Consider the following 12,993-nt stretch of genomic DNA (forward strand, 5'->3'; position numbering starts at 1 on the left):
TTTTAAAAGCTTTTGATCAGTTTCCCCTCCCAGCAGGTTATTTATGTGCATCACATGTATTGATGCCAAGCTGAGGGCTGCCTCCTGTATTTAGTACAGGCAAAGCTATTTAACGAGCTTTTTGAGATGATCAAATCCATAAAGGTCAGATTATATAAAGCACACGTAAGATACTTCTTTCGAAAAAAAAGGGACTCAATCCAGATTTTGGATTTAGCACCTGATATTTGATCTTTGCTAAGCCTAATACTCGTAAATCACATTTTGTGAAGGGTAAGTAGAGAATGTACTGCTGTATGATAAAATGGTAAGTATAGAATGTACTGCTGTATTTGATCTTTGCTAAGCCTAATACTCGTATATCACGTAAGATACTTCATTCGAAAAAATTGGTCCTAGTCCGTGCACGAAGTCTTGCACTGCTGTATGAATGTACGATAGGCTTGAGAATCCATGTACTAATTGGTGTATTGATCTGTCTGAGAATCTCCTCTCCCTAATTGGAATGTTCTACAATAGAGGAATGTTGCTAATCTGTTATTTCTCTACTAAATCAATATTGGATTTGGCTAGTGGTTGACTTAATCCTTTTAATTAGGAAAGGGGGTAGATGAACAAAGATTTTACCTAAATTAGGCTCATAACAAATCAACAAAGTTTGCTTTGCTAGACTTTTTGCCAACTATTGTATTTGACATATTCTGTATATTCCTTGTCAAAAAAAAAAAAAAAAGAAGACATATTCTGTATATTATGAATAATTTGAAGAGACTATATTTCAATTAGTTTAATAAACGTGGTTAGTTGTCTAAAACCTGTTCAATATAATAATTCTAATTGTGTAGTTGACATAACCTAAACATAGTTCTTCTCAACGACTTAGCAAGTTAGGAGGCATATGTATACCATTTCCATTCCGTTGACATTCACTGATTCTTGCAATGGATAAGGATGGTCATGTTTTTGTTAGACCTACTTCATAATGAATTTATATCATTGCTTCTAGTTAAAAAGATTATTTACTAACATGGTGTATATAATATCGATACCCTGTCTTAAAAATTCCAGCTCTACCACTACATTTTGACATAACAAATAGGTTAGTCATAACATAACATCTATCATGGATCGCGTTATCATATTTGTATGCAGTGAGAACCATTTAAATCCGAAAGAGGTAAAAAAACACATTATAAACAATTTTTTTGTTTATATTACTCCAAGTCACAAAGTAATTAATGTAAATAAAGATAAAATTACTACACATTTTTCAGTGCACAACTTAAGTGGGATTACTTTTCCCTAATTAGAACCTAAGCAAAGTCAAAATAAAGCCAAAGCTCAACAAACCCACATTAATTAGCAGCTCCATTTTAATAATTCAAATACAATCATGACCCGAAACCCTCTCACCGCTCGACATGTGACCGTTGCGGCAACGTTCTAAAACCATTTTTAAATTTACTCACGCTCTCTTTTTCTCTCTCATCTGCCTTCTTTACCGTTACTCTCACTTCATCTTCCCCAACAAAAAGAAAAAAAAAACAAAAAAAAAACAAAAAACAAAAATTTTACTACTTTTGTCACCATTAACGTAAACTTTTAATCCTTTGATAACCCCAATATTTTTATAGATGATTTGAAAGTAAGAGATTTTCTAAAACCCCAAATTTTCAATTTTTTTCTAAAAAATCTCAAAAACCCATCTTTGATTTGCCCTGTTTCTTGATTAAATTCTTCAATTTAGCACTCTAAATTGGAAAATTAAACCTTAAAGATTTCTACTTTAAGGTATACTTTGATCAGTTCTTTAGTTTCTTGGTTGAATAATGGCAACATTAGCACCAGGGGTTCTAGTAAAACTTCTTGATGGTTTAAAAACAGGGGTGAAACCCACGGGCGAGCACCGGAGCTCACTTCTTCAGGTAACCGATATCGTACCGGCCGAGCTCGATGAGAAGAATCTATGGCCTAAACATGGATTCTACATCAAAGTATCCGATTCTTCACATTCCATTTATGTCAGCCTACCTTATGAGCAAGATGATCTTGTTTTAAGCAATAAAATGCAGCTTGGTCAGTTCATTTATGTGGAGAAATTGGAGCCTGGATCGCCTGTTCCGATAGCAAAAGGCGCTAAACCGCTACCGGGTAGACACCCTTTTATGGGTACTCCGGAACCCTTGATGGGTCTTAGAGGAAAGAAAGAAAAAACTGAGCAAAAAATGGTGATCAATGGAACTCCAAGAAGAGGTTCTTGGGAATTGAATCAAAGTAATGGGTTTGATGGAAATATTATTACTTCTCCCAAATTAAAACCTGTTCCTTTAGATTTTGATCAATGTACTCCAATGAAAGAAAAGGGTAGTGCTGTAAAATTTCATCCTCCTCCAATGTCTCCTATGGTTAGGTCAGTAAAAATGGTAAAAGATCATTGTAATTCAGGAATTAGGGCTTCTGTTGGGGGTAATTTGCTGTCTTCAAAGTTTGATTCAAGGGGTGAAAGTCCTGGTTTGATTAGGAAAAGTTGTGTGACACCCACTACTTTGAAGTTTCCAAGGAGTAAAAGTGTCAATGAAAGAGGGCCAAAGAATACTTCCACTCCTAATATAGCTGTAGGTACATTGCTCTTTCGAGTTTAATGTTATGTTGCGTATCGTTGTTTGTTTTCAATTTTATATGTTGTGGGATAAAACTAAAAACTTACAACGATATCGAATGGACCCGTAAAATGTTGACTATGTGAGATATATAAATGTGCAAATTGCTGATAAAGTGGTTGTAATTATGCAGGATAAGAAAAGTTGTACACCTCCACCAAGTCTAAGGAGAGATGGAAGTTGTGTAAATTCAGCAGTAAATGTGCTGAATTCTTCCAATTCAAAGGCAACCCCACAACAGTTACAATCACAATCTAGTAACCCAACCTTTAATTCTAACAGTGGCACAAGTTTATCAGTAAATTTACCAGGAAAGCTTGCTATGCTTGGCAAAGTAAGTTGTTTAATTTTGATCTTTAATTGTTGATTGAGGTGAACAATTTGTTCATTTCTGACTGTTTTTGCTGTGTCTTTTTTTGCATATCAGGAAGCCGTTCAGCAGAGAGAACGAGCTCAAAAGATTGCGTTTCAGGCGTTAAGACAGTCTACTGCGACAGACAATGTTGTCCGCTGCCTCAAGTAAGAATCACACTGATTTTGTTCTCCGTTGCTCAAAATTAGTTGTCATATTATCCTAACCTTTTGTATAGTGATTGTACGGAATGATAAGTTATGACACTAAAGTAATCCTCCCAAGTCCCTTTGTCCGGATTTAGTTGTTATATGGAATAATATTTGGTAGTGGCATTTTAGGAAATAGGAGAGTATTTCTTCTAAACTTGGGAGTGTTAATTTCAATATTGATCATTCATCAATAACATACTTCATGTAAATAAACAAAGACTTAAATGTTATGGGCTTGTTTTGCAGGATGTTTTCGAATTTGAGCAAATCAGCAAAGGCAGATGCACCAGCATCCTGCTTTGATCAGTTTCTGGAATTTCAAAATCAAATTACACAAGCAGTGACTGACATGGTGTCAATTCAAGCAGCAGCTTCCACCCTCGAAACCAAATTAGAAAAGAAAGAAGACGGTCCAATCTTACACGAAATAACACATAATTCCATGGACCGATTCCACGACAATGAACCAAACAGCACCTCTAAGAGAAGACTAGCCTTGTACAAGTCCATTGCATCATTTCCTGAAAGGGTGAGTGAAATTCAGAAACCAAGTAACAATGGGAGGGTCTTAAGGTCACATTCAAAACCGAGTTTGGACAAGAAAGGAGACTGCAATAACGTCGAAAATGATGAAAACAAGCAGCCTGGTGCAGATTCAGGGTGCTTAAGCAGCATGATCAAGCTGTGTAAGCAGATAGAATCAGAAGCTGGGAGTTGGTTTATGGAGTTTATAGAGAAGGCACTCGAAATGGGATTGAAGAAATCGAAAAGCAAATCTGATGCTGATGTTCGAAAAGTTCCTCAAGCACTTATCCTTAAGGTTATGAACTGGGTTGAGGTTGAGCAAAGTGATTCTAGCAAGAGACCAGTTCATCCTAAGGCTTCTCAAATTGCAAGGAAATTGAGAATCAAAGTGAAGAACCCTTAATTCTTTGGAATAGTTGGGATTCTTTTCATTGCATATTGTAATATGATTCAATTCAATGGTATTGAAATTATGATCATTCTTTTATTTGTTGTAGATCAATTTATGAGTGGTGATTTTAGATTGTAAAATAAGATCAATTGTTGATTAGTGTTTAAAGTGTACTTGTGTGTTGTTAGGAGTTAAGATGACAATGAACTTCTGTCATGCCTAAAGGAACTTGGCCCAATTGGACCTTCTTTGTAATACTAACACTATAAAGGAGTTGATTCTTGGTTGTCCATATGGTTTGTTCTGCTTGGTAATTTTAGGTGAATTAGAGTTATCATTTTTTTTTATTGATTGTCTTAGAGTTGATCCTAGTGGGTATTTTTGTATTTGATATAAAAGTAAATGTTAAAAAAAATAGTAATAAAAAAATAAATAAAAATAACTCCTTATAATCCATACTTGAATTATAGATTATAAGATCAATGAGGAGTTGTCATCAAAGTTTTCAAATATTGACTCTAAATATTACATTGGCATTGTTCCGTAAAGTTTTCAAATATTGACTCTAAATATTCATCAAAAATCATCTAATTTGATTGTTTGATAAAAGAGATTATTTAAAGAGTTGATTGGGACAAATCAGCTAATTTGTAAGAAGCTAAAAAGTTACTCTAATTTACAATGTCAATGCCCTAAAAAATGTCAATGTCTAAAATTGTGAAAGAAGGAAAAAAAAAAAAAAAAACTTAAGAGCGGTTTTACAGTTGAAGATATACATTTATGTGAAAGAAGTGGAGCAGTTATTATAGGGTAGTTTTATGTTTATGAGTAGTTATGATAGGATAATTTTTTTTTTTAATAAAAAAATATTTTTTAATTGTGGGTAAATAATGTAATTTTAAAAAAATAGAAGAGTATTTTAGGAAAAACAAAATTTATCGACGAAGAAGTGCTTTCTCTTTATATAGTACTATAGATAGATAGATAGATGAATAGGTTACTATTAGGTCGGTCATGATTCATGTTAAGAAATAGATCACTCACCACTCCTTTTTTTTTTTTTTTTTTTTTTTTTTTTTTTTTTTTTTTTTTTTTTAAAAGGCAATTAATTAATGGCAAAAAAAAAAAAGTCAGAGTCGCATCTGGCCGCCCATAAAGAAAAAAAGGACACGTAGAAGGCAAAAAAAAAAGAAAGTTTATTTAAAAAAATCTAACTCACCGACTTTCGGAAATCGCGTGAAAATTCCAGAAAGCGCGTCAAATATAGAAACCTTAACCGCCTCATCCACCTTATAAATACCCCCCCCCAAAACCCTCCTCTTCTTCATTATCTTTTTTATGCTCTGTATTTTGCTTCGTCTTCTGTCTTCGTATCTCTCCGTTTTATTTTCTGCTTCGCTGTTTTTGCGTTTTATCGTCTTGCGTAATTTGTGATCGGGATTCTGTTTATTTGAATTGATGATTGTAGGGTTTTCTATGTTGATTGTTGCTGCTTTTCTTTGGATTGATCGGTATTCTGTTTGCGGGATTTGTAATCGTTTGGTTGAGGATTCAATTTCGTTGAAGAACTAGGGTTTGATTTGTGATTTGATTTTATTTTAATTATCAATTTCTACGATTATCTACGAATTCGGTCGTTTCTTTTCTGTGATTGTGATCCTGCAGTTGCTTCTTGGAGGTTGATTATTGGTGGTGATCAAGTAGGTTTTTTTTTGTTGATTTCATTGCCGAATTTCGTCAAAGGGTTTGCGCTTATTTTGATGCTGATTGGTTACCAAATTTTTCGAATTAGGGTTTTTGGTTGGTTTTTGTAGAGCATGCAATAAATCGGTCTTCAATTAGTTGATGGTTGATTTCGTTTCCAAAGATCGTCATAAAGGTTTGCGCTAATTGATTGGTCTGTTGAAGTGGTTGATTACCAATTTTTTCGAATTAGGTTTTTTTTGGGTTTGATTTTTGTTGAGCATTCAGTTGCGTACTCGCTTTTGATTTGTGGGTGATCATGTTAAGGTTTGGGTTGTCAATTGAGGTTTGATCTATCGCGCTGATTGATTATCAATTTTTTCGATTTTGGGGTTATTGGTTGAATTATTGTTGATTTCGTTTCCCAATATCATCTCAAAGGTCTGCAGGATGGGTGTTTAGTTTCCTCTAAAGCTGTTTTGATTTGCCGTTTTGACTGGTTCCGAATTATTGGTGTTTCTTGTGGCATATTATTTTGCAGATTTTCGAACAATCTAGCTGTCGCTGTGAAATACTACCAATTATCACCAAAAATCATCCACAAGTCTAGATAATTTGGGTAAAAGTTTAAATTTTTACATAACAAATTTGATTTTGAAGTAGTTGGACTTGATATTGGTTATTGATTAATTCGTGAAGATTATTATTATTGCATAGTGACTAATTTGGTTAATTAGCTGATACCAAGACTTACAAGGAAAAAAATTACATTGCGAGGAGGACTCAGTGGTTGGGTATTTGATTGAGGTTTATTAGCTGATACTAATTTATTGTTGGAATTTTTCTGTCTTGCCTTGCTTGTTTGCTGTTAAATTATTAGTGATCAAGTCGGTTGCCTTTATTTGCTAAAAGGTTTGCTTATTGTTGGAGATTTCTATTTGTTTGGTGATATGGTTGCTTCTTGACAGTTGAATTACTGGTGATCAAGTTGTTGTACTACTCTGAAAAGGTTTGTCCTAATTTGGTGTCATGATTTGCTTAAAGGTTTTGACTTCTTTATTTAGCTTGTTGTTGCTTTAGCTCTTGCAGATGTTTTGTGTAGGTTTATGCTTAGTGTTTGAATCGTCAAGTAGGTTATTTGTTGATTTCATGGCCAAATTTCTTCAAAGGTTTGTGCTTATTGATGATTGATCAGGACTGATGGGTAACCAATTTTTATGAATTAGGGTTCTTTAGTTTGATTTTTGTAGATCATGCAGAAGTTGAATAATCGTTATTCAAGTACGTTGTCTGTCGATATCGTTGATCATTAAAGAGGTTTGCGCTATTTGATATGATAAATCATTTGAGTGGATTGATTACCAATTTTTTTCGAATTCGGTTTTTTGTTTGGTTTGATTCTTTTTGAGCATGCTGTTGCTTATTGGCTGTTGAATAATTGGTGATCACCTTGGATGAATGTAAAGGTTTTGCGCTATTTGATACTTGAAGTTGCTTGTTGGCTGTTTTATAATTGGTGATCAAGTTGGCTGAATAAAAAGGTTTGGGTTAATTGAGGTTTGATCTATCACGCTGATTGAATATAAAATTCTTTGAATTTAGGGTGTTTGGTTTGATTTTTGATTATCAGGAAGGCTTGCAGGTATTGGTGTTTGATCTGTAGAGCTGTTTTGATTTGACGTTTTGTCTGTTGCTGCACTGTTTTTTGTTGCATAAAAGTGTTGCAGGAGTTATGGGCAGCTACTTTTGCAGTTTTTGGACAATCATGCTGTTGTGATAATTACCAGTTATCACCAAAAATTATCCACAAACCTATCTTGACCAAAAAAAATTGGGTAAATGTATAAATTTCTATATAACTAATCTGATTTGTAGTAGTTTAACTTGGTATTAATTAATTTCTGATTAGTGATTAATTTTTATGAATATTATTATTGTTAGTGGTGCTTTTTAGTGACTAAAATGTCTAACTAACCTGACACGAGACTTGCAAAGAAAAAATTGCCTTGTGGTGAGGACAGAATGGATGGGTATTTGATTGAAGTTTGAGGTTTGATTTCTTTATAATCAGTTAATTTATTGGTGGAGTTTCCTTTGCCTTGACTTGCTTCTTTGCTGTTAAATTATTGGTGATCAAGTAGGTGGTTGTTATTTGCTATAAGGTTTGCTTATTACTGGATATTTCTTTTTAGTTGGTCATGTGGTTATTTGTTGACAGTTGAATTGTTGATGATCAAGTTGGTGTTGTAATATTCTTTAAGGTTTGTGTTGATTTGGTTTCACGATTTGCTTAAAGGTTGTGGCTTCTTTATTCTGCTTGTAGTGGCTTTAGCTCTTGCAGATGTTTAGTGTGTGTATACTTAATTGCTTCCGGCCACCCAAAGTCTTGTGAATTTGTTTACTCATGTCATGATGAAGTGATGGGCCTGATTGTGTACAGTAGTAGGGTGTCATTGTATACTTGTAGATTAATTACTCGAACATTTGATGATGGTGTGGTTGAGGTTCTTTGGTTCTTTGGTTCCTTGAGTTTGGGTGTGGGACTCTGAAGTTTTCAGTTTTATGATGGTTTAATTGGAATTTTGTTTGCAGTATGCTGGCTGTTATGTGTTCTATTCTTGTTCGATCATGGACCTAATTTGCTGCTTCTTATGGATTGGTCAGTATAATATCTGTGGCAGTTGTGATCTTTCAAATTTAATTCCGCCGAAGAATTTGGGGTTTGATTTATTTTTATGTTTGAAATTAAATTTCTATGAATTCCTCCAAGTTATGTTTTTTTCTTATTTATGATCATTAGCATCCAGTGGCTTCTTGGTGTTAGAATCCTCAGTGATCAAGTATGTTTTTTTGTCGATTTTGTTGCCAAATTTTGTCAAAGGTTTGCCCTTATTGATGCTTGATCCACTTGGGTAACCGTTTTTTTTGGAATTAGGGTTTTTTGGTTTGATTTTTGTAGAGCATGCTTATTGGAAGTTGAATAATCGTTATTCAAGTAAGTTGTTTGTTGATTTCGTTGATCATCAAAGAGGTTGTGCTATTTGACGCTTGATCATTTGAGCTGATTGAATACCAATTTTTTCGAATTGGGTTTTTTGTCTGGTTTGATTTGTGTTGAGCATGCAGTTGCATATTGGCTGTTGAAGAATCGTTGGTCAAGTTGGCTCTATATAATAGGTTTTGAGCTATTTGATGCTTGCCCAGTTTAGTTAATTGATTAACAAATTTTTTCGAATTAGGGTATCTTTTGGTTTGTTCTTGTTGAGCTTGCAGTTGCTTATTAGCGGTTGATTAATCGGGTGATCAAGTTGGCTGAATAAAAACGTTTTATGTTAATTGAGGTTTGATCTATTGCGTTGATTGATTAAATATTTCTTCGAATTTGGGGTTTTTGGTTTAACTTTTGAAGTTTGGCATGACGAAGATGTTCAGAAGGGTTTGCTGGATTGGTGTTCGATCTCTAGAGTGGTTTCGATTTTTAGTTTTGACCATTGCTGTGTTGTCTCTTGTCGTAAAATTTTTTGCAGTTTTCCCGATAATCAAGCTGTTGCTGTAAAAGACGATTACCAAAAATTACCCTCAAACCTTTATTAACCAAAAAATTTGGGTAATAGTTTAATTATTTATATAACAAATTTGATTATGAAGTAGTTGACTATGTAATTTATTATTGATTAGTGATAAATTGTTAGGAATATTATTATTTCTTAGTGCTTTTCAGTGACTAATTTGGTTGACTACCTGATAACTGAACCATGCAAAGAAGTTTTTCATTGCGCCGATGAGGATTGAATGGTTGGTATTTGATTGGAGTCTGAGGTTTGTAATCTTATTTGTTAACTGTTTATTGTTGGATTTTTTTTTTTTTGTCTCGACTTGTTTCTTTGTGGTTAAAAATATTAGTGATCAAGTTCGTTGTTGCGATATGCTCAATTGTTTGCTTATTGTTGGGGATTTTGTTCTGTTTGGTCATGTAGTTGCTTCTTGGCGGTTGAATTAATGGTGATCAAGTTTGTGTTGTGATTTGGTTAGAGGTTTGCGCTATATTATTTTGATACACAATACTGGGAGATCGATTTCTTGTTGAACATCTGATGATGGTGTATGGTTGATGTTAAATTTTATAAGCAAATGGTTCTGCTTTTAGTTTTTTTTTTTTTTTTTGGTCTCTTGTAGTCCTGTTTGATCATAGACCTAATTTGCTACATTTGTGAGGCTGAATACTGTAAATGACTCTTGTAAAACCTTTCCTTGCGACTTTATACCCGTTATTGTCTTCTTTAGGTATTTATTTATTTATCATGAAGTAATGTCTTGAGTTGTTATTTTGTTGTGATATATATCGCCTCAGTGTTGCACGCTTGCTGGAGATTACAATGATTCGTTTCTACTGTGTTATTTACAGCTAGTATGGCATTAGGAAAATTCAACTGTTAAGTATTTCTTTTTTGTGAGTGAATTAGTTTCAGCTTCCTGGTATGTGTGCTTATCCTTATAATGTTAATTTATTTATTTACTTTAAAATTTGTTGTTATTGTTATTTTTTTTCAATTAGCTTGTGGTGTGAAGCATTTGGCAATTCTCATGGTCAGTGATGGTTGGTAAGAAATGATTTAAGGTGTAGACTGTAGAACCAGTTTCTTAGCCCTGCTAATGTCTTCGTGACTCCTAGTGTGCTTCATGAATTACTCAAATGTTTTTAATGTTGATGAAGGTATGTGATAGTTTGTGGCAGACTAAAGAATTTTATCACTGATAATTTTGGTATGATTCATTTAATTATTTGCTAGAGTATTTTTTATTTTTTTTGTATGTTTTTAATTGCATAGTTCTATGTAGTTTTAGAGTTGATAACTTGGAAGTGGAGAACTTTGTTTTTCTTGCAGACACTGCACTATTTTAAAGAATTGATGGTTTGATACACTTTACGAAAGCAGTCAGGTTTTGCTTGTGCTTTGATGGTTTTAAGATGTGTGGTATTTTGCATCTCAGAAGCGCCTGTGTTTGCTTGTGATTACACAGATTGATTTCTACTCTTTCCAAGTGATGTGGTATTGGATTTATTTCGTGAATGCTAACATTGTGTTGGGACTTTTTTTTTTTTTTTTTTTTGTCAATTTCTAATTTCTGCATTCTGATGTGGTGGTATGCGCTTATTGTCTTTCTTTGATTTTAACTTGCGTGGTATTAGCTTGTGTAGTGAAGCATTAGGTGTAAGTCGAAGTGGTATAGTGCACTGCAGATTTAAGTGTTTTTCAGGTAGACTCCTCCTTTTGAAGGTGGTAGTGTTATTCGTGTACCACGATGTCTTTTGGCTTGCTCTAAATTTGTTTTTTTCCTTAGGGGGGGGGGGGGGTAAGAATGTTATTGGTTTGGGGACCTCATGACATATTTGGTGTTGTATTTATGTTCTGTAACTTAAATTTCATTTTTGTTATGCGTTTTGTTTATAATTGGTTTGTTGTGAAGCATTTGGCAGTACTCATAGTCGGTGATCATGATTGATTATAGGTATCCAACTGTTGAGGTAGTTACTTTTCTTGATGCCTTTTCTTTAGTCCTTGACTCCTTGTATTTTACATAGATTTGCTTGGCTTACATATTATTAGTGTTTTGTATATGTCCAACTGAACAATTTTATGTTAATAAATTTTCCTGTTTGCCCTTTTTCTGTATGTGTGTGCGTGTGTTAATAATAATAAATGCAGAGTTTTGTGGTTTGTTTCTAGTGCAGATACCACACTTTTTGGTAGAATTTGATGGTGTTATACTTCAAAGAATTTTATGATTGGTAATATTTCAATATGGCTGTATGCCGGTATTATTTTAGTTTTAAATTTTATTTTCGCATAGTTTTATGTGACTGCTGGAGTTGAGTGAATTGGAAGTGGAGAATTTTGTTGTTTGTTTGTTCTTGCAGATTTACAGTCATAAGTTTTGGATAATCTGATTCCTCCTTCACATCTGTGGTGACCTGTATTCTTCCTATAATCAATTGTCTTACTTTTGGCAATCACACCTAAATGGCAGAAAAGAATTGACAAAGTTCTATCATTTATTTATTAATTAATTATTAATTATCATTTATATATAATTTATTATTTATTTATTATGTACTATTCATTGTTCATTGTTAATTCTACTATTTATTTGTTAATTATTAATTATTTATTTATTTGTTAATTATTAATTATTATTTATTATTTATTATTTATTATTTATTATTTATTATTTATTATTTATTATTTATTATTTATTATTTATTATTTATTATTTATTATTTATTATTTATTATTTATTATTTATTATTTATTATTTATTATTTATTATTTATTATTTATTATTTATTATTTATTATTTATTATTTATTATTTATTATTTATTATTTATTATTTATTATTTATTATTTATTATTTATTATTTATTATTTATTATTTATTATTTATTATTTATTATTTATTATTTATTATTTATTATTTATTATTTATTATTTATTATTTATTATTTATTATTTATTATTTATTATTTATGATTTATGATTTATGATTTATGATTTATGATTTATGATTTATGATTTATGATTTATGATTTATTATTTATTATTTATTATTTATTATTTATTATTTATTATTTATTATTTATTATTTATTATTTATTCCTGTTCCTCTTCTTGATGTTGAATTTTTGGTGTTGCGGTAGGTTTGCTCTTCTTGTAACTGATGATTGTTGCAGTTCAGGGATATTGACTGAAACAATGGCAGCAAAAACTAATTACTTTGATAAGTACTCGTTCCCTTTGCAGGATGTTAGTTTACGTTCAGTTCTTTTTAGTTTGAACCAACCCTGCTTTTAATTTCTTGTTTTATTCCTGGATAGGGAATTGGTGGATGAGCAATTTTGATGTAGCCAAAAAATCCCTTTTCCTTCTTCTGTAAGTAGGTTGAGTCTGCTGGAAAGATTTGGAAATAGGTTTTTGGTATATTATATTGATCTATTGAGCTGTTTGATTAGGTTAGGTGGTTCTTTCATTTTTCTGTTCAACTTGTTGTGCTGCTTGTAGTCATAAATTTTTGCTGAGGCTTTCTTATCCTGCTGCTTCATGTTGGCCTTGCAGAGCTGTCTCTTGCTTCTATGTAACGAGTTAATTTTGGATTCCGCAGTTTTTCAATG

At 32.4% G+C, this 12,993-nt stretch overlaps 1 protein-coding gene across 2 annotated transcripts; it reads left to right on the top strand.

The window, feature by feature from the left end:
- Window positions 1-68: 68 nt before the first annotated feature.
- LOC145641631 (protein CORTICAL MICROTUBULE DISORDERING 4-like) lies at window positions 69-4,463 on the top strand. 2 transcript variants are annotated; one of them, XM_081692500.1, is made up of 5 exons: window positions 71-144; window positions 1,885-2,615; window positions 2,794-2,994; window positions 3,088-3,179; window positions 3,471-4,463. In XM_081692500.1, exons 2-5 carry the CDS (start codon window positions 2,067-2,069, stop codon window positions 4,150-4,152), a joined length of 1,524 nt encoding a protein of 507 aa, XP_081548626.1. In that variant the 5' UTR covers window positions 71-144; window positions 1,885-2,066; the 3' UTR covers window positions 4,153-4,463. The 2 variants fall into 2 exon arrangements, with proteins under 2 accessions (XP_081548620.1, XP_081548626.1); XM_081692494.1 differs by having other exon boundaries at window positions 69-2,615.
- Window positions 4,464-12,993: the final 8,530 nt, after the last annotated feature.

Source organism: Chenopodium album, chromosome 1, assembly GCF_948465745.1.
Source record: "Chenopodium album chromosome 1, dcCheAlbu1.1, whole genome shotgun sequence".
NCBI classification, from domain to species: Eukaryota; Viridiplantae; Streptophyta; class Magnoliopsida; order Caryophyllales; family Amaranthaceae; genus Chenopodium; species Chenopodium album.

Coding starts and splice junctions, on each gene's coding strand:
- LOC145641631 (XM_081692494.1), top strand. CDS start 1,830: ATGGCAACATTAGCACCAGGGGTTCTAGTAAAACTTCTTGATGGTTTA. Junction 2,616..2,793: donor CTTCCACTCCTAATATAGCT/GTAGGTACATTG, acceptor GTAATTATGCAG/GATAAGAAAAGTTGTACACC. Junction 3,180..3,470: donor AATGTTGTCCGCTGCCTCAA/GTAAGAATCACA, acceptor CTTGTTTTGCAG/GATGTTTTCGAATTTGAGCA.